The sequence below is a fragment of the Bradysia coprophila genome (assembly GCF_014529535.1).
Source record: "Bradysia coprophila strain Holo2 chromosome X unlocalized genomic scaffold, BU_Bcop_v1 contig_20, whole genome shotgun sequence".
Classification (NCBI taxonomy): Eukaryota; Metazoa; Arthropoda; class Insecta; order Diptera; family Sciaridae; genus Bradysia; species Bradysia coprophila.
Genome location: NW_023503307.1, coordinates 5,379,693 through 5,400,520, shown reverse-complemented (window position 1 = coordinate 5,400,520; position 20,828 = coordinate 5,379,693). Strand labels below are relative to the sequence as shown.

General features: G+C 34.5%; 2 protein-coding genes across 2 annotated transcripts in view; both read left to right on the top strand.

The window, feature by feature from the left end:
- The window catches only part of LOC119068549 (protein lozenge), a 40,373-nt gene extending 26,847 nt beyond the window's left edge, over positions 1–13,526 (top strand). Inside the window, exons 4-6 of the mRNA XM_037172177.1 lie at positions 177–383; positions 12,190–12,342; positions 12,578–13,526. Coding sequence (XP_037028072.1) covers positions 177–383; positions 12,190–12,342; positions 12,578–13,107 — 890 coding nt within the window. The 3' untranslated portion in view covers positions 13,108–13,526. The remainder of the gene's footprint in view (positions 1–176; positions 384–12,189; positions 12,343–12,577) is intronic.
- A 5,454-nt stretch (positions 13,527–18,980) lies between these two features.
- Positions 18,981–19,731, top strand: LOC119068552. Its single transcript, XM_037172181.1, has 2 exons — positions 18,981–19,135; positions 19,209–19,731. Exons 1-2 carry the CDS (start codon positions 19,094–19,096, stop codon positions 19,662–19,664), a joined length of 498 nt encoding a protein of 165 aa, XP_037028076.1. The 5' UTR covers positions 18,981–19,093; the 3' UTR covers positions 19,665–19,731.
- The last annotated feature ends 1,097 nt before the right edge of the window (positions 19,732–20,828 follow it).

Genomic DNA, 20,828 nt, shown 5'->3' with positions numbered 1-20,828 from the left:
TCATTAGCGTATGCATAATGTCCGTTTTACAATTATCAACCAAAAATATGTTTCATGTGGTCAATTTGAAGTTATATACGACAATGAAGACATCATTTAATCGCTGCGCAATTGTTTACGTTAACATTCATGTTCGTCGTGTTGATTTTTATTTTTATTTTTAAATTTATCTACAGGTCCGAATAATGGTTCTCAATTTCGTGCACTCGGACTGGGTCAACGGCCGTTCTTAGACGCACCGTTCACCACTCATCTCAGAGACCTGGAATCGTTTCGGCGGAAGGCTCCACATACACCGATTTCGAATTTTGCCAGCCATTCCTCATCGAATGGCATAAATTCCGATTGTCAAGGCTACAAACCAAATGCACCTCAAGTACACGGTAAGAGCAAAACTTATTTTCTGTTTCCTTACAACCAATGCTAAAATTATAAAATTCGCGAAAAGCTATCTCAAGCATTCATTCTTATCGTCGTGACAAAATGCATCCAAAACAACGGTTTTATAGTTCTTATCAATGCAATGGTTCGTTTAGTAGCATTACTACGATATTATTATGAACGATATAAACAAATTCCTTTGTGGTTTCTGATACTGCTTTGGTTTGTTAGTTCAATGTTATTTACCACAATAATTCACCGAAAAACTGTGGTTTTTAAATTATAATAATTTTTCCTGCTAGCACAGTTTTTCAACTAACTATTCGGATTTTTTTTTTTTGCGCGAAGCTTTTTATGTGACAATAATTTTTACTTTGAATATGTTTTCATTTTGGTATTTATGGATTTATTGGTACGGTGGCTTTATTTTTGGGGGTAGGTTTGACTATTTACGATTTTAATTAGCAATTTTGTCACAATTTGTAGTGGTGCGATAGTGTTAAAATATTATGTGTATGCATTGGTGGCTCGGCTGTTTGTTTTCATACATCACCCGAAGCCGAACTGCCAGAAGCCAGAGACGTGTATTATCCCATGGCTACGATACAATGTAAATGCATAAACACTCTTTGAAATAGATAATTAATGATGTGATTTTCCCTGCTAAATTAAATCAAATTTGATCATTTAATTAGTCGTTGGATGTCAGTTTGTAGTGTGAGCAAAATATTTTTGTTTCGTTTGTTGTACGAATGTGTACATTTGATGACTGACTGATGGATCTATTGTAATCTGTAATATTGTTATTTTGGGGCGGTTACTACTTTGATTAAGGGATGTCTTTTATAGAGCAGACAGTGATTTCAATAGAGACGAATTATGCTTATAATGAGAGGGATTCTTTTGACAGACTGATTCATTTATGCCTCGATCTGTCAAAACCAACCACACGCACAGATATGATAGGTGGAGTGTAGCAGGTCCTGAGGGGTAGAATAATGTCTCACATAACTATGGATAAAAAGGTGAAAAATAGAGTTCTCGTGTGAATTTTTGTAGATCTGAGACGAAACCGAGGTCAATTGACACACGAAATTTTTTTGATTCTATAATTGATTTTACCTGCTGAAACATGAAAAGTGCGGCGTTAGTTGCATGTAGCATGCAATAGAATTGTTCTCAACCGAATTGTCGCTTTGTTTTTGGTTTCAAAAATGATTTAGCGTTTTAGTTTCGTGGAAAAAAGTTTAATCGCACCACTCATAGACGTGGAAAACGTTGTGTTCACCTCGAGGAAAAATAAGAAATTCCAGCTCGAAAAGTCGGTCTAGTTGAAATTTGTTGTTTTCTCTGTTCGGTAAAGAGATACCTATTTCGGATTGATGTCGTTCTCGTTGTATGTGATAGATGTGTGAAATATGCATTCTATGGCAGGTTCTATGACAGGCTAAGTTCTGTGAGTTTTGTAATATCGCTTACTACTTTTCGAATTTATTTACAGTCAAAGGCAGTGAAAAATTTCAGCTGATCCACACTATCAAAACTGTTTAAATACTTGTTTATACAGTTGAAGCTGCTGCACACACGCGCTTGGTAGTGGTAGAACAGTATAAAGACGTATAAACAGTTTCGATTGTGTGGATAAAACAGCTGAAGCAAATTCATGCTAAAATGCATTTAACTGTAAACTGTCCACATGAAATTTCATCGAAGAAAATTTCGAGGATTTTTCCAGACATGTAACTCGTTCATTTACTTCTAACGGCGTAAAAAAGAGGTGAAAGTTCGGAGAACAGTGATCTGATTCTTACGCTATCATAAACGGTCCGCACGAATCGGTACATTTCGCTTTGAAAACTGATAATTTTCCTTACCGATGTGTTTTTTGTGCACTTGATTGAAATTCAGTTATAAATTTCAGAGATAATCTCCTTCTCTCTCTCACTTTTTTTTTTAAATAAAAAAGTCATTATTACAGTTCATCTATGTGTAATATTATACAAACAACACACAGCATTATAATATGCGAAAGATTAATGTTTGATTCGGTTAATACACATTACCATTATGCTCTGATCCATACAACCTTTATGTTGAATCAGAAGTTAATCATGCAAATGCAATTGAAAAAATTGAAAAAAAAATGAAATAAAAGAATTCGAAATTTTCGTGCGGAATATTATATGAACTTATGATGTACGTGATAGTGAAATACGTGATAAAGTTGTAACAGCTAATTTAAGATCATGGCACTTCGTTTTGAAATGATTTTGCACCTTTAATTTTACGCACACTGCTCATCGGAAATATTAATAACAATATGGATGTCAGTTGCATGCATTGCATTATATATATTTTGGTATCAAGAGGCGTTTTCAGGGGGTTAAAGACTCGAAATGAAAGAACAAGGAATAAAAAAGAGAACAACAACACGTTGCTATATACAATAGCGGAGCGATATTCCGTTCGGTTCGGTTGTATTTTACAAATTATGAATTCTTAGTGCTTGGCAGTTTTAAATGATTAATGGAAATTACAGTTGAAGGAAGGTTTGGGATATCATTTTGATTGGAAATTGGATTGAACATGACTTCGCTGAAAGATGTATGTTAAGTGCAATCGACGTCATCTCTCTCTTTTGTGTAATATATAGAGTGATGCGTTGGCAGGGTAATGGATATACGGACGGTGTAATGGGGACATAGGTTATAAGTATCTTTTCAGGACTTGTATAATAAAACACCAAAAACATTATAGAAACAAACGTATTGTGCCGACGGGTGCGTTAGTATCGTTTCTTGACATCATCACTACTAAATAATTGTTCAGCTAATGGACAGTACAATCTGAATATAACGGCTACCATTTCGGGACCCAACACACTGTGCTAAAACATTATGAAATCCAATTTTACTTTCAAACGCACCATCAGCTAATAACAGGAAATAGACAAATTACGGCGGCACAATAATGTCACCATAATTTCTAAATAAATGATTGTAGATCCTCTCAAATTTCCAGAATCACAGACGACATACTCTCATAAAGCAACACCAAAAATATCTCAACGAGATATAAAACGCACATATAACCCGCAATGTTGTACAAATGCTGATAATCCATCCGATTAATAGAGTGATGAATTTCCATTGAACATCATTTTCATTTCGTTGATTATTTGACCAAAAGTTAATTATTTCTCGTTTCGGTTTGTTCGCATCGAATTCGAAATGAATTATGCCGTTTTCTGTGCAAGTGTGGCACTGTGTTGTAATATACGATGGATATTGGGTACGCAACGTTTATGGCTGGCAAGGTAAAGGCTGAGGGTTGTATAATTATGACAACATTTTGTATTCTCGCAATGTATTTGTTGTATGTGAGGATAATACGTTATTGATGGGTTCAACGGATGTATATGGATTTATATGCACAATTGTCGAAAAATTGGTGTTGTTCAAAATCAGGACATGATGTAAAAAAAATCTGAGAAAATTTCTTCGGAAACATAATTGAAAAGCAAACTAATTGTTAAAATACACCTTATCTCGTCCGAGTCTTTCATTATAAAATTAAGCGCAACTAATAACAGCATTACACCCTTTCGTCGTGAGATCTGTTGTTTATTTTTATTATGTTTTATTTACTGAACAAGATAATGGACTGGCGCATACAGAGATTTCTGTATAAAATTAACTAAGATCGAAGTTCATGTTTTGCTTTGAATTTTTATTGATTATGGTTCGTAAAAGTCCAGATCAAAAGCACTTTGAATTCGATTTGAACGGAAAAATTATGAGATTTCGAGATCATAATATGATTCAATTACTTTACACCGGATGTTACATAGTTCGATCTGTACACGTACCAAAAATTATGATTGAATTTAAAATGCTTTTTGTTGCACTATAAGCCATGAGTTTCCTGTGTGTGTAGTACCGAATCGCAATTACGAATATATTGATATAATACAGATCTGTGTGCACTGTAAATTGTAAGCGGTAAATTGATTCGTGTATTTACACGGTCTTAAAATGTTTTTTTAATTGAAAAGTTAAACTTTTTATCAGTCCGGTCAAAGGTTATAGTAGAAGAGAATGTCTCAATCCCTATTCGAAAAAGTTAAGTTTGGAAAAATGATGTGGCAGAAAATTTCAATTTTAAATGTCCCCGGGCGATTGCTTTCTAGTCCTTTGTAACTCTTTTAACAAGGCGATTCCTTCAAACCACAATTCATTAAACCAAAATAATTGATTTTGTGATGTAGCTCGTGTAAATTGTATGTAAAACTATGTACTGCATTGGTATCAGAAGTATAAAAGCGACATGCCATGCAGTGAAATGATTTCGAATTGATGCTGTGCAATAGGGTCAGACTGGCTATCGAAAGGCGTCAAAGGCGATTTTTAAGAGAGACAGTATAGAAAATTCGAAAAAATTACGAAATTGTCAGTTGTGATTTCCCAAGACAAAATTAGGATTTTTTGCATCTTTACCGGCTCGATCCTTGCTCTGAGTACGGTGGCCGAAACAAATGAATCGAACAGTTCTGCTGTTTAACCTATTTTAAGAACTTTAACTTCATTTGTGTAATCGTACATTTTGCTATATTAAATCTTTTACTCCATTTACTATATACATAGCATACAGGACAGAGCTCCTCGCCTATTTTTGTCGTTGTTGTCTATAACAGGTAATTTGAGGCAAGAGCGGTTCATTTTTGAAAAGTAAAAAAAATACCTAATACACTGTTTGAAATGTGAACACATTTCCTCCTCATGCACAATTTAGGAACAAGATTTCATGTATAAGTCAGGAAGATCCTCGTTTTTCTTATACTCATTATTGGGAAGTGGACAAATGTATTACGTAGACATTTTTACGCACTGGTGCAACAATTTAAACAACTTTTGAAATGCGAGTAAGCAGAGGCACAGTGGTTTTTTTGTGTGAAGCGGGTGCAGCAGAACCATAGACATCATTGGGACCAATGGATGCGTGTTTCGTACTTAAGGCACCGAGACCTATCCAACGCACAATGCCACCCTTTGTGGACAAAAAAATTGTGTTGCCCAGTGAAATCTATTTATGTTCTATTTCGATCGCACTGCTGAACATAGATGTTTAAGCCTAGCTTCTCTGTAGTCAAGTCATATCTTCAACTGAAAGGTTTTACCATTTTTTAAATTTGATTTTGCAACTTCTCGAAGTATTGCTCCGTTCTAGACTCCTTTTAATTAATCGTCAAGGTCACCAACTGTGTAGATGTAGTTAACGTTTGTTAATCGTTTCTTAAAAATCTAATAAAATAGATTCACATTCTGAAACACTAAAATCCGCCTGACTTACCGCTAAATTTATTTATTTAAAAATACAATTATGACAAGAGACGCTAGTATTTCCGGAAAACATTTTTTTTTTCGTTCATTTAATGTTTTTGCGTCTACAAAAAAACGACGATGACAAAGTTATGTAAATTTTATCGTTTTTATTTGAAAAATACAAAATATCCATAAAGCTGTTGTTCAAACTTTATTATTATTTCCATCCAAATGAGTAATACTCCCAAAAGATCCAATCAATCAGATCGTGTGGCGTAAGAGGTAAATAAACTACTTCAATTCCAAACTGTGATACATAAATTGATACACTGTTTATGACTGAAATGTATCTAATTGATAAAGAAAATGGTATGGTATCAATGTTGATGTTATTTGATATATCGAAAAAAATTGCCTAACATCTGATCCGAGTAAATCGGTGCAATCAAGTAAAAAATAATTATATACATATCACTCTCTGCATCCAATGTATTTTGCATGATATAAACATGGCATTGTGCACAGATAGAAAATATATAAATATTACGGTTTGTAACGACATAACATTATGTATAAGTATGTACAGTTTGTACGTTGTGTACACACATTTTTCTTTGTGTTTATGAAATGACAGTAATTTGTAATCAAATATCTTACCTGAATTTTAAAATATAATATCTTTTAGAGAGAGATACGGAAAAAAAATGGCAAACAACGTGTAGATTTTTTTTATATCAATTTTAATTAGATGGAATAAGGTAGTATAACATTGTGTTATAAAAATACTTTTCACTTGAATGGTTTTATAGTTTTTGCAAGAAAAAAAATTGTAAAAATAAAATAAGCGAACGAAAAAAAAATTATTATAAACTTGAATTACGCAAAGTGTATATATATTGTTAAGAACTAAAGTTCAGGCCCGCAACTAGGTGGATGCTGCCCAATAAATCATTGAGAAATAATCGAATAGTAAAACACCTGCCATTCATTTTTTTCGGATGCCACTTATTTTGCGTGCAACTCATTTTCGAAAACCCAACTCAATTGCAACTTATTTTAGAAAATGCAACTCATTTCGCGTGTGACTCCTTCTAGGTGGTTTCCATTCGGAAATAACTAAAGCTAGTAACTGATCAGATTTTTGCTGGCCCTATTTTTGAGAATACGGCTTTCCATTTTTTATCACTTTTTTTTAATTTTCCTTCCTTTGGTCAAAATTTTTCCAACAGCAGTTTTTGCTAACCCTGATTCATGAAAAAAATGGAAATAAATAGAAGTAACTCGAAATGAATTAGGGAACGTACGTTCTAGACATGAATTTGATTCAGCTGTTTTTCAACTAGTCCACTTTTACTCACAAAAGTGATTATAAGTATTTAAAACGATTTTACAGATGAAGCAAATTTATGCCTAAATTTCGCTGACGTCCTCTGTATATCTGGTTGAAATGCACAACAAAGCCTACCCTTCCGATACACTGGCACCGAGAAAACTCAAAATATGTGTCAATTTTCGTGAAACATTGACTTTTATCGGACTGAGGTTACATCACCACAAACATTTAAAGTTTTACAGAAAGCTAACACATTTTAACACCAAACGATGGTCGTACTTTTTCTAAAAAGAATGCAAGTCCAAAATTATCATCAAAATAATAATAATTTTGCCCCGAAATGTAGGCAACAATTTAGCCATGTGTAGATTCCTCTTAATACTATCTGTCCACCAGAATCCTTTTTCAAAAATATGGGACTCAAACAACGACCACAAATGTGTTAGCTTTAAACAGAAAATAGATTTGTTTGTACCTCTGAGAAAACTGATCAATTTAAGAAAACTTCGTTAAATTGCTGACCCACAGCTGGTCAAACGACAACAACCAACACTAATTTTTATTTAAAGCTAACACATTCGTGATCGTTTTTAAGGCCGTCCATTTTTCCAGAAGAAATCTGCTGAATCATAATAAAACAAACGAAATGAAAAGATATAATCAAAAATGAAATACGAGACACGCCATCGCTGCCTCTTAAGAAACACTGCCAATGTGGTGTAGTTTTAGAAAATGAGTGGCAATTGCTGCTAATAGCTTATAGATAAAGTCATATACTGGGTATCAGACAATTTGATGAAATATTGCACCCCATCACATTTCGGTTCCAGTTACGGTCCTGTTGAATATACATTTTGTTTCTATATTGAACCGTTCGAATAGCAACGAATAAGATAAGTGTTTCCAAAGACCGTTCAAAAGGTTCTAGGAATTTGACTGGCCATAAAAATTATATTTTTCAATAAATCGCGCGCCGAATATAATCGCGCGCGATAAAATATGGCACAATAATGGTAATGATTAAATAACAATCTTCATTAGTCTCTCCCCGAAAAAAACCAACACATTTTTGATGATACTGTCTCTATAACAAGAATTATGGTCGGCCTTGCTGTCGGTGTTTACACAAGGAATTAAAAAATTATAATCATATATTGTCGCCTGTTTTAGACCCCACACACGCATGATATACCGAATGTATGCAATAAAACAAAAATCTTGTGCTTTTTTTCCACATAATAAAAGATTTTAATTGATGAGTGAGAGAGGAGATTTTTTTCGTTTTTCTTCTTATTTATTAAGTTTTTTATGGAATTTTAATGATAATTGACCTTGATGGTTGCCTAAGTACTAAATGTTTATTGAGATTGAAACAACAACAAACAACATTGAAATTATTTTTTCGTTACAACCAGATTTTTCCTTCCTGTTTGCCCGATTGTTTTCGATTTGTGGCAGTTTGAACGAAATAATCATTGCAATTACCATGTAATAATAAATATTTACGAACTTTTAACGTGTTTATTAGCTGTTAGCACTCCGTCTTGATTTATTTGCCTTCAGAGTTATTATTGCTGCAGTTGTGATTTAACCCAGATTCGAGCATTGAGACTTATTGTATGCATTTTACTTATAATTTTGAATATTTCAAATATTCAGTTGAAGACTGTAACGCATTTTTGAAAAACATATCTTAACATGATGAACAACGTTTCCGTTCAAAAATATCCTCCATTAAACACAAAATGTTTCAACATTAATCACAGTAAACCAGCTGATGAAACTGTTACCATGAACCATAAGAACGAAGGTTCTGAATTCAGATGGTAGTGACATTTAGACTTCAGAAATATATGAAACATGAACTAGAAAGCATTGACTAATTTTAAGGAGATTACACTTGTAAAGGGAGCTTGGCGGTCCGAGAATGTTTGCCAAATGCGCGTATCCTGCCGAGGCGAGGCTGAGGTTGACAGCACAGAGTAAGCGAAAAATTCCAGCTTTGAAACAAGTTAGCAACAAGATGTTATGTACAGTTTGTTCACCTTAAGGAAACACAATTTTGGATTTATCAGAGTTTTAAAAGTCGTCGATGTACCGACCGATCCAGTCAATTAAGTGATTCCAAGCGTATGATATTTTGACGTAAAATTTGAATTCGTTATGGAATCTCCAATAAATGTTCAGAACCAATAAAACCCACTGTAGCAATTTTACAATTTCATCGAATGAATATTTGCGCACGCGAAATGAATGTATGCGCACTACAGTACATAAAGTATTCTTCAACATCCTTAGAGGTGATTAACAGGGATCTATTTCATTGGTATCGATACGACTGAAAACAATTACGTCCTCTAGAGCGTAGCGAGGACTTGTTTACATCAGTAACTATTGTTGATCTATATTCATTGTAGAGTATTCGTCTGGCCTGATTTTACAGATCATAAAGTTTTGTTGTTTGTCTCCAAATTTTGGTGAAGATCAACTGTATTTTGAATACGAAGCCATCCTAAACAGTTGACAATACCGTTCATTCCGTTGAATACGTTTTGTTAAACTTAAACTCTAATCAATGAAAAATTCTTCGGTTTTTGTTCCCTCTTCTTGTTGAATTTCTCACTTTGAAACCGTAACGCTATTAATTCTCCTTTACTGGAGATCAGCTCAATCACGTACGTATATAACAATATTACATTAAACTTAGCTCGTTGTTTAAAGTAAGAAAATATTATTGGTACACATATCAATTTATACAAAAGATTATTAGCAGAAGCAAAACGAATCAAGCGTAAAATATGAATTGAAAGAAGAAGAAAAAAATATTGGAAAAAAGTGCATGGCCTCGTCGACTATTAAGCGTGCTCGCACCGTCTGATCCATTAGTAATGACCTATTGTTAGGAGATGGAGACCACAATCGCTGATAGACATTGTACAGTATTTCATTTACTATTAACGCTTCGACGGGTACTCCCTACTTAGTACGGAAAATCATTATTATTTCTCACTCAGAATTGGAAAAAAAATTGAGAAATTACGAATGGATAACGTTTTTATAGCTCAATTTACACTTTGGAATTTAGCAATTGAACACCTTAACCGAATGGGATGCTTTCTAGAGTTTTTCTTACAGTCTTTTCTGTAGTCAGAGAGATATACGGTATTAGCACTGTAAACAGAATTTCGACTTCTTAGTTCAGATAAATAATCAGTTTTTCAGAAGATCGTAGACCCCAAACAAATTGTTGAATTAAAAATATGAATAAAAATTCTCGATAAAAAATGTTCGTTTATTATAAATTTCTAAAATGTAGCATTCCCACTTCGTACTATGGTACTATCATTGATTGATACTTAAGAAAATTCAAGGATCATTTATTAAAGGAGACGTGAGAAAGTTTGATTGAAATGTAACGAGGTGGAAGAATTTATCTCGAGACGAAGGTGAGGGATACAATCTCCCGAGCATAATATTATAATACATAGGATGCTGCGAAATTAATTCATTACATTAGGGTAAAAAAAATACAATAAAAGAAGAGTAAAGAAAAGGAAAAAGAACAGAAAAAAGCAAACTCACTAGTGTGTTTTATGTCCAACAGGTTTCTTTAACTGTCATTTCGTAAAGTGCAGAGTCTGTATATCCGAGCCACATCATTTTCTACTACATTTATTGAAAAAACAGTAAGCTTTCTGCTCAAAAAGCACACTTATGATACTCACAAAGTTATTTCCGAAATGAATTAAGTTTCGATTTCAAATGTATTCGGCTTTAACACCGAAAATGAACAAAAAATATTCTTCATGTAATGGATCCTTTTCGAAGCGGTAAACTGATATGTAATGGTAAACTTTAACTTTCGCAAGGATCAGGCCGAGGATCTGGTAATAAGATGTGTTTCCTCAAAAACTCGAGGTAAAGTGAAGTAAAACATTTTTTTGAGCAAAGCGAAAAATGATGGAAACGGTTCTTCTTGTGTGTGTTTCAAACAAGAAATTCCACTTTTATCACGGGTGTGACACTATTCACGCGATTCACATATATTTTTTGTGTCTTGTGGGTGCAATTGCCCCATCTTTGTTCTGCTTTGTAGAGTAAAATAGCGTACGTATCTACGTGAGTACGATGGAAAAAGGATTTACTCGGGTTAATGTATTTTCATAGACACAGATACATTTTTGCCCTACAACTGTACAAAGTTCTGGGCATATGCCTTCTGCTTGCCCTTTTTTTATGTGTAACTCGGGCCGGCAAAAATATTTTGGCTGTTGCTTCAGAGATTGGCCGTTTCGGCCGTCAGGTAGCTTAGCTACTCCGGCCCTGATTAGACCTTGCAGATTGCCCAGAATTTTAATTCCAAATAATTTAGCTATGTCTGAGAGGTGAGGGGTCAACAACATGTTCTGACTTTTTACATGTACAACCCCTGCTTGTTTTTAGAAAAAATTAGAAATGTTCACAAGTTTTGAGGAAAGAAACGTTAGAAATTCTGTGAGTTCTAGCAACGACTTTATAACGTTTGGCTGACAAGGAAAGTCATAATGTTATTGCCAAAATAAAGCACAAATTAAGAGACAAAAAGGTAATGAATTTACGTTTTGGGTATACATCAATGTAAGCCCCGTGAAAATTTCTGCATTGCATTGTTGTTTGATTAATAATCAACAATAATTGCCAAAATATGTCGAATAATGAACTTTGTGACAAAGAATCATTAATCAAAAATATGCGAGGAGTATTACATGAGTCTCTCTACACTGTGCTATTGAATAATCTTTAAATAGTCGTCTCTTCAGCATCAAACACATAACAGCAAGAATTTCTTATTGGGGACATGCTGCCTGTAAAAAGGGTTCAAAACATTCTCTAGATCCGCTCGTTGTGTATATTATATTATAACTTATACGCATGTTTCGGGAAGCAAAAATATTTTTCCTCATTACGTACATGTCAAACACACAATTTGTAATAAATTGATTTTAATTGAAATGTTATTAATTACGAAGATTGTGTGTTTATATGCCAACATGTTATCTTTTCATCCTATTCCAATTATATTGGAAAACTGTGCTCAAATGGGCTCCGTTGATATCTGTATCCGAATGTGAATTAGCCAACAATATTATTTGCAATTTCCATTTTGCATTACAGAAAACAATTTAATGGGCGCAGCAGAATGGACTGGCTATTCAGGTACGACTCCGTCATATTCACCATTTTCATCTCTGCAATCAACACCATCGTCATATAACTACGATAACACTGGCATCGCAGAACATCATTCCAATTTTCACATTCCAACGGGTAAATATTTTCTTTATTTTCTTCGAAGTAGGCTAGGAAAAACTTTATCAATTAACATAGCTTAGCCTTCCTCTCAGCGCCGTAGCCAGACTCTAAAATAAAAATTTTAAAAAAATTAGGAAGATATAAGAAAAAAAAGGTCATTCTATTGGATGCGCAGTCTCCGGCTGGCTACGGCACTGTTTCCTTTACTCTAAAAAGAACTGAGTTCGATGACTCAAACATGATTTTCTAGTCATTTCAGACATTCAACCACTTTGTTCGACTGATTACCATCATACCGGACTGAATGCTTCCCACTCAACAGCCCTACTACCAACGCATCAAGCATCGAGCAATAGTTCAAATTTACAAGGAAAATCCAGTGATCTGGTTGACACGTCTTATTCAACGTACAATAATTGGTCGAACGGTTATAACAATTATCAGTATGGATCTTGTACACCACAACCACAATACGCACCACATGCTGGTCCAACGACTATGGTTCTCTATCCGCATGTTTATTCAACAGTTAATCACCAGAATCAAATTCATTTGCATTTACATGGAACCGATAAATTGGAACAGTATTTAGGTAGCGAAAATTCATTGACAATTAGTTCAGCTAGAGGCGGTATTGAAATTGGTATCGGAACGGCAGACGAATCCGAAATTATTTTAGAAAATGATGGAAATCGCGCACATAATGATCATATGGATGAAGAGGTCAGTCGAGTGGATTCGGTCGGTGGTGATCCCGGTAGTGTTTGGAGACCCTATTAATGTTTTTAGAAGAAAAGAAAAAACATCAAAATCAGCTACGCGCCCCGTATCTTATTTACCTTACGTAGAATTTCTCTGAATATTCCATCCGACGGCATTGGAGGCAATCAGTTCTGTAGTGTGTATAGTTAACCTCGAAGTTAACCTCGTATTGCTCTGTATTGTATAAACGATTGTAAGGGGAGATGAGCCGATAGAGAACAGTTGTGACATATATACATTGGTCGACTGGATGACATGAATATTATTTGAATTGTTGTGATATTAAGTAAAATGCGTTAATCGTTATGTGATTTCTAATAGAAGGATGTTGGACTTCGATTGTACTTAATGTCACAACCATACTAACTGCAGTCAAGGTTTTGCTAACTGTAGGTTGAAATGTTTCACTATAATCACAGAAAGTTTTGTTTTCAGGAATTTTTTTTCGAGAAATTCGAGAACTTTCAAGAAAATAGGAAACTTTCGAAAATTTTCAAGAATATCGGAAATTTTCGAGAATTTTCTGAAAATTCTTGAATTTTACAATCTCAATTCAGGAAATTCTTTATTTAGTTAGTGTATACAGTGGCGCCGACTTCCACTTCATTAAGGTTTGGTAAAACCTTGAAATTTAAGAAGTTCTAAAAATTGATCAACACGCTATCCGGCTCATCACGATTTCTTCAACTTAGACTTTACTCCTCTCTCCTTCGATATACGAATAGCCAAACTTTCAAAGCCAGTCCTTATTACACCCGAATCAATTATTCTACATGTATTGAAAAGAGGTTCTTAAGAAGCAAAAATGATCAGAAAAATTCAGAAGATAGATTCTCTTCTCAACTTTGAATTGATAGATTTGCTCCATTTCTGTAGTTTATAATTGTTTTATCGCATATGTTCCATAGAATTACAACGGAAAATTATTGTTCTCATCCTAGCGCGTATAAAACTTTGTTAAAAATAATCGGACCAACTTCTTTCGCATTTCGAATTCAACTGATCTGTTGAAACAACTATTGATGAATAGTTCATGTGATAAATTTCGTATTCATGTTGTGTGATAATAATCTTGTTATACATTCAAAGAGAGTTTCGTTTGCGAAAATGTCGATCTCAAACATATTGACTTTAAAAACGATTTTTATAACGACAAGGTAGTTGGGCCAATGCATATTATTAAACTTTGTTAGCTGCAATTGACCATCAGTGGCGGTCTAACCTCGGGGCAATTCTGGCTCGTACCAGACGCTGAAAACAAAAATGGGGCGCGGGAAAATTAAGGCGATGGGAAAAGGGAAAGTAATAGAACGAAAATATTTTAGGCAACTGAACGAAAAAAAAAAATCCTGCGGAGCTTTACTACTTGTGTCAATCTTAATTGAGTCATGTCGAAATCGGGGTGTAGTAAATAGTCCTACATGTAGTCGACAACCCTTCATTATATCGGCTTTAACAATCAGAAAGTAGGATTACTTTCTTCAACATTCAATAGTTTTATTCGCTCTATATCATTCTACATGTTATCAATAATTGAGGATACCAATAATTGGTGTGAATCTTGATCCTGAAAACGAGGAATATTGGTTGGAATTTTATCAATTTTTCGTTCCAAATGCGACTAAAAAGGAGATGTGTCGTTTTTTGTCGAGCGTTTCGTAATTGATTATGGCATGTAATTAAAGTGATAGCTATTTAATAAGAAATGATCACAAGAAAATAGGAAATGATCACTAGAAAAAGAGAAATGATCACAATTTTTTTATGATAGCAATAAAAATAGAATTTGATCACCAAAAAATAAGAATTTGATCACTAAATATATGCAATTTTACCACTAACATATGATCGTCTCGAAATAAGAAATGATCTACAATTATACGAATTTGATTACAAAAAATAAAGAAATGATCGTGCAAAATAAAAAATTTGATTGCAAGAAATAAGGATATTATTCTGTTTGATTATTAGACGATGCAAGAGAAAAAAAAAATTAACACCTAAGTTACCAACACCGTTCCGGCGCCCGGCTCGCATTGCGGCCCTCCGCTTCGCTACGGGGCAATGGGCCGGATCGCTCGGCGTGTTAAAACGCTTTTTATGTGCAATGAATTACACAGACTAATTATTAGACGATGCGAGAGAAAAAAAATTAACTCCTAAGTTACCAACACCGTTCCGGCGCCCGGCTCGCATTGCGGCCCTCCGCTTCGCTCCGGGGCAATGGGCCGGATCGCTCGGCGTGTTAAAACGCTTTTTCGTTCGGACTTTTAGTGATCAAATTCTTTACTTTTAGTGATCAAATTCTTTATTTTTAGTGATCAAATTCTTTATTTTTAGTGATCACATTTGATTTAGCGGGTGGTAGGTACTACTTGTGATCACTTCTTATTTTAGGTTGATAGAATCTTATTTCGTAGTGTTATATTTGAAAAACTGGTTGTGATCACATTCTTATTTTCCTGCAATCATTTTTATTTTCAAGTGATCAATTCTTATTTTAGATTTATCGCTTTTATTTCTTCCCATTGATTATTACATCATCAGCGACGAACGGAAACATGGAAACGTCAACAAGCCGTTGGCTATCAATGGTTACGTCCAACCAATAATATGATTGTAAAGAGATTTGTTGCACTCACTCGTGAAAAATTGGCGTTGTACTCTCCGAAACATATCGTAAAATGAGTGATAGAGTGAACAATTTTCGCTACCCGGGCTCAACTTTTCGTTCTCGTTTTCTACAACCTGAAACTTACATTCTCAGAACAGTTTCTAAATATATTCGCCGTTGAAACCCAAATTGAAAGTAAACGCGTCTCATATTACTCTTACCGGGTAATATGTTGTCACCGACAAGGCATTCATAATAACCAATTCAGTCCAGGCACGTCGAGTTCTGTACGGCGAATGCGGCGTTGGCATTACCACGTTTTTAGTTAAAATTTGAATTTTCGGGTCGTTTATCTTAAAAAATACGACCAAACCAAAACTTCCCGTCTGGTTCTGCATTCATTGCATAAGTTGCGTTAAGCCAAAACTATTTGAATTGTTGAGTGATGAAATAGTGTGGAATGAATAGAGCGAATAAACCAAAGGTGTTTTCGTAACCAACCTTAAACATTTAATCTGATAAGTGGTCTTACGGCACATCACAAATCAACCAAAAAGTTTAAATTTTAAGAAAAGGTTTCGCTCACTCCGCATGTGTAGTGTTCTGATAATCTGAACTACCTTTGACCGTCTAAGCTTAAAATATTCTAAAATTTAAACTTGTCTTGCAAGGATCAGCTGTCGTTGTTACTACACACTGTATCCTATTCTAAAAAGTTCAAGGAAGATATATATGATATGGATATAAACACATGACACATGGGTAACGAGCAATGAAATTTGAGAAAAAATATCTCTAAGTAAAACTGTTTCTAAAATTTCCATTGCCCAGGGGCGCTGAAAAACTTAATCCGCCACTGTGTACCATTCAGTAACACTTCGTTCCATTTTTCACATAAAGAATATTTGTTTCAGATTTTGGTTTTGGTACAGACTTTATCGAGCTGATTTTGTGTAGGTTTTTTATAAACAAACAACGGGTTTCACTGGGTTCGTGTGAGGGGCGGATAAACTAGAAAAAAATATTTTGAAAATTTTTGATCCAGCAAAAAACGGTACAGAAAATCATTGAAAATCCTAAGAGGAATTTTTTTGCTAGATCCTTTGTCAACGAAATATACAACTATTCGCCCATCGAGTTCGGGTGGGTTAACAATCCTTCGGTAAAAAACCTCAATCCTAAAATCGAAGAATTATTTTACAAAAAACACTCTACTGTAGGTCGGATTTTTGTTAAGAAGAAATTGCACCAATGCCGTGTGGACAAACGTAAAACTAAAATCTTCGTTGAAGTTATTAAATTTTTACTATTTTGTGTAAATATATACCACCAACCAGACAAAACGATCTAAAAAAATAATTTATATTTAATTTTAAGAAATCTAAGAAATTTAACTAAAAAGAATGGAAAATAAACTTTTTGTAAAAATCAAAATGTATTTTACGTTTCAACTCCAATTTTTTTGTCTTCCCAGTTTTCGCCCCTTCCAATTAATGTAAAACTATATTTTCGAGTCCATTAACAGAGGCCGCATCGCATTAAACTTAAACAAAGTTTGTCAATTGAACGGAAACAACAACGGCTAAACTCTATGAAGCAACAACAACAACCAACGACAAAAAAGCAACTGAATAAAAAGAACATTTTAAACAAGCAGCTTAAGAGCTTAACTTGAATAATATTGTGGTTTGTTTTTAATGAACATTTAAATCTCCATACCGTCGTCCCCCTTTGCTATGAATGAGAATCATAATAATTTTTAGCCGGGTACGGTTTTCGATTCGTCTACGGCAACAAATACGATTGTGTTCTTCAATGAACTGTGATTGGTCAGTCCATACTGGATCAACTGAAAATTTAATAATCCATTTGTGTAATAAGGTTGTAATATTGTAAAATACTTAATGCAAATGGATGTCGGAACATTTTTATTTTGTTTATGGTATCAAAGTTTTGGTTGGGTTGGTTCATTCGGGGTTGGTTCATTAGGACTTTCGGCTCAAAGAAATGACGAAATCTGTTTAATAGAATTTCAATACAAACATTTCTGATCGAGCTGAGGAAAATCACTCGAAAATGTTTGTCACACGAGTAATTCTCTTGGATTTTCAAACTGTTTTTGCCGAGTAATGAAACTCAAGAGAATAAGTACATTAATGGAAAATACCGGAATAATCTAAAATTTATTCTGAAAGGAATTTTGTGCCTGTTTTCTTGGTAGTTGTATGTATGAAAGAAAAAAGAAAATTCCAGCGAGTTGCATACTTTGTACATGAGCAAATAGCTTAAATGGAGAATTTCTCAGCGGATAGTTACTGGTTTAGAAAATGGAAAATTGCAACTTGTATGAAATTTGCTGCCAGAGCGAAGCGAGGGCCGTAATTTACATGAGTTTCATTCTAGAGGTAAGTAAGAAATACGCCATCTGAATTATAGACCGACCACGGTCACAAATCTGTTTTACTAGAATATTAATTCCAGGTAATTTAGAGACCTGGAATTTACACCTGGAGTTTAAGGTCAGGTATGATCGGTTACTGAATTTAGTTGTCGGATCTATTGAGGTCATGTGAAAATAGATTACGTCCGGTTCTAGTCAAGATAGGTTTTGGTTTAAGTATTTCATTTCAATTTCACTTACATCTGACTTATGAGCTTTAATCTGAAAGGAGAAAGGATTATATCCCAGTAAACGTTCCAAACCACCAATTAAAGAAGTCTAACTGGTAAGGTATTTGCCATTACCTTACATGATAAATTACGCATTCGGTAATGCGATGATGCTGTGCATATTTTGGCCTTCAAATGGAGCAAATTGTGCAAACACAATTCACACACAGGTCATCATATCACTTTTGGGAATATTTGTCGAGCATGTAAAGATAGCGACACGTTTCGTATTTGTTTATTTAACGAAGACGTTTTTAGATTTGGATTATGACAAGCAGTTTACATCTGTTTGCAAACAAATGTTTATTCTTCTTTTCGGTAAGCAGGGGCGTAATATCTATGTTTCGTCCCAGCTGTCAAAGTTTAAAGCAATCTTACCAAAAAGAATGTTATGTTGAACGGATTAAGAATGAAGCTTTCGTGATGTGGGGAGTAAAAGTATACTTCCGGCTAAAGCTGGTTATTTAATCATCATTTCTGGTCATGGTAACATAACATACTATCGTGGATCTCAGATGATTGTTTTACCTTTAAAGCTAAAATAAATTTTCATTTTTGTTTGGACAAGTGAAGCGCAGGCTTTTATTATTTTCGGTCAAAACAAATTATACCAAGAAAGACGTTGCTTCTGCGTCGTACTCATAATAACTAGAAGTCATTTTTACTTGGATTGTTTGTGCGACTTGTTCTAAAGTTATTTCAACTGAAAAAAATTAAAAAATGAAATTTTCATTTTTCTTTGCTCTTTTCCTCGTTTTTCACGTAATACAACATACCTTTCGCATATTCGATAATTCTACTATACAAATAAGAATATTTTCTAACTTTTTCTTAGTTTTCCAATGGCTTCGCCCTGTCACCAGAAATACTCGCTCGATTTAACGAAATCAGAGACAGCATCATGGAAACATTAACAGAAATGAAAGAAAAAATAGCACAGAGCTTCTCTAACAAGGACTCGAAATCTGTTGAAAATGCTGCGAATGCTACAGATCCAGATTCCGATGACGGAATGGGTCCCATACCTGATTTTATAAAAACAGTCCAAGAGGCAGTAGAACCAGCTGTAGAAGCTTTTGAAAACGCCAGTGCTAATGCAACTCAAGCCATTGCTGACACATTCAGTCCTAAATCCTGTGATGGAGAAGAAGATGCACAAGGCCTACCTGACTACATTGAACCATTTGCAGAAGCTTTTGACGCCAGTGCTAACGCAACTCAAGCCGCTGCTGATGCTGCAAAAGAAGTTGCAGCAGGTTTCGTTGAACAGGCATCAACATATTTTGTCTAATTAATGCAAAACGTTTCAATAAGTGTAAATGTTTAATAAACGAATTTCAAAAAAAGTTTGAGTTGTAACCGTTACAACTGGTCTATTATTTGGGAATTGATTCCCAAAATTCCCAAATATTCCCTAAAATTGCAATGAATTGAAGGTGTCGTCTATAGAGACTCAGACATCTTTTCACTTTGCAATAGGCATGCTAATGCCGTGTGAAAAATTGAACGATCAGTGGATATTATTCTTATCAAATTTTAAACGAAGTGACTATTTACAGGCGCCTGCGAATAGTCTTTACAATCTAGAAAATGCTATTCGTAGGCGCCGGCGAATAGTCAAATTAGTATTGAAAATGCTATTCGCAGGCGCCGGCGAATAGTCAAATTAGTATTGAAAATACTATTCGCAGGCGCTGGCGAATAGTCAAAGTATTAATGAAAATGCTATTCGCAGGCGCCGGCGAATAGTCAAAGTATTATTGAAAATGCTATTCGCAGGCACCATCACATCGTAGTTCATAGAAACAATTGCTGCGAGATTGGTTATGAGCGCAAATGATAGGGGGTGGTGAACTGATGTCATTATAGAACCAATCAGCCGACGCGGACCACCTTCACTAGCAAGCTATGACAAACTATTTAAAAAAATATTTTTCGTAGAAATGCCCATTGACCATTTTTCGAACGACCGTACGTGGGTGCAACTCATTGGTGAACAAACGAGCCCGCAGGCAACTTTCACTGATCTAAAACAAATATTTTTAATATAAATGTACATATATCCCGATGTAATTAGAATTTTCGGTATTTTTATCGTTGCGCTTTAGCAACGGACTATAGCAGTACGTATGAGGAAAGTCTTCTAATGTGCGAAATTCTGAGTGTTAAGATGTAAATTTGGAATGTAGAGTGATTTTGAAGGTGAAATTTGAAATGAAAAATTGGTGCCAGGTTTTCTAAAAAATTCTAACAATAGACCGTGTGAAGTATAATAGTAATTTGTGTAACTGTTTTGGACGATTGATTTTAGGCAATTTCGCGGATTGTAGGCCGAACGAATTGATGTCTACATGCGACAGTGCCTTATATCAACCGTCCCAAACAGGTACACATGTGAATATTCATGCAAAGAGCCAAAAATCCAAGAAAATTTGAAAAATTTCCCCCATTTTCG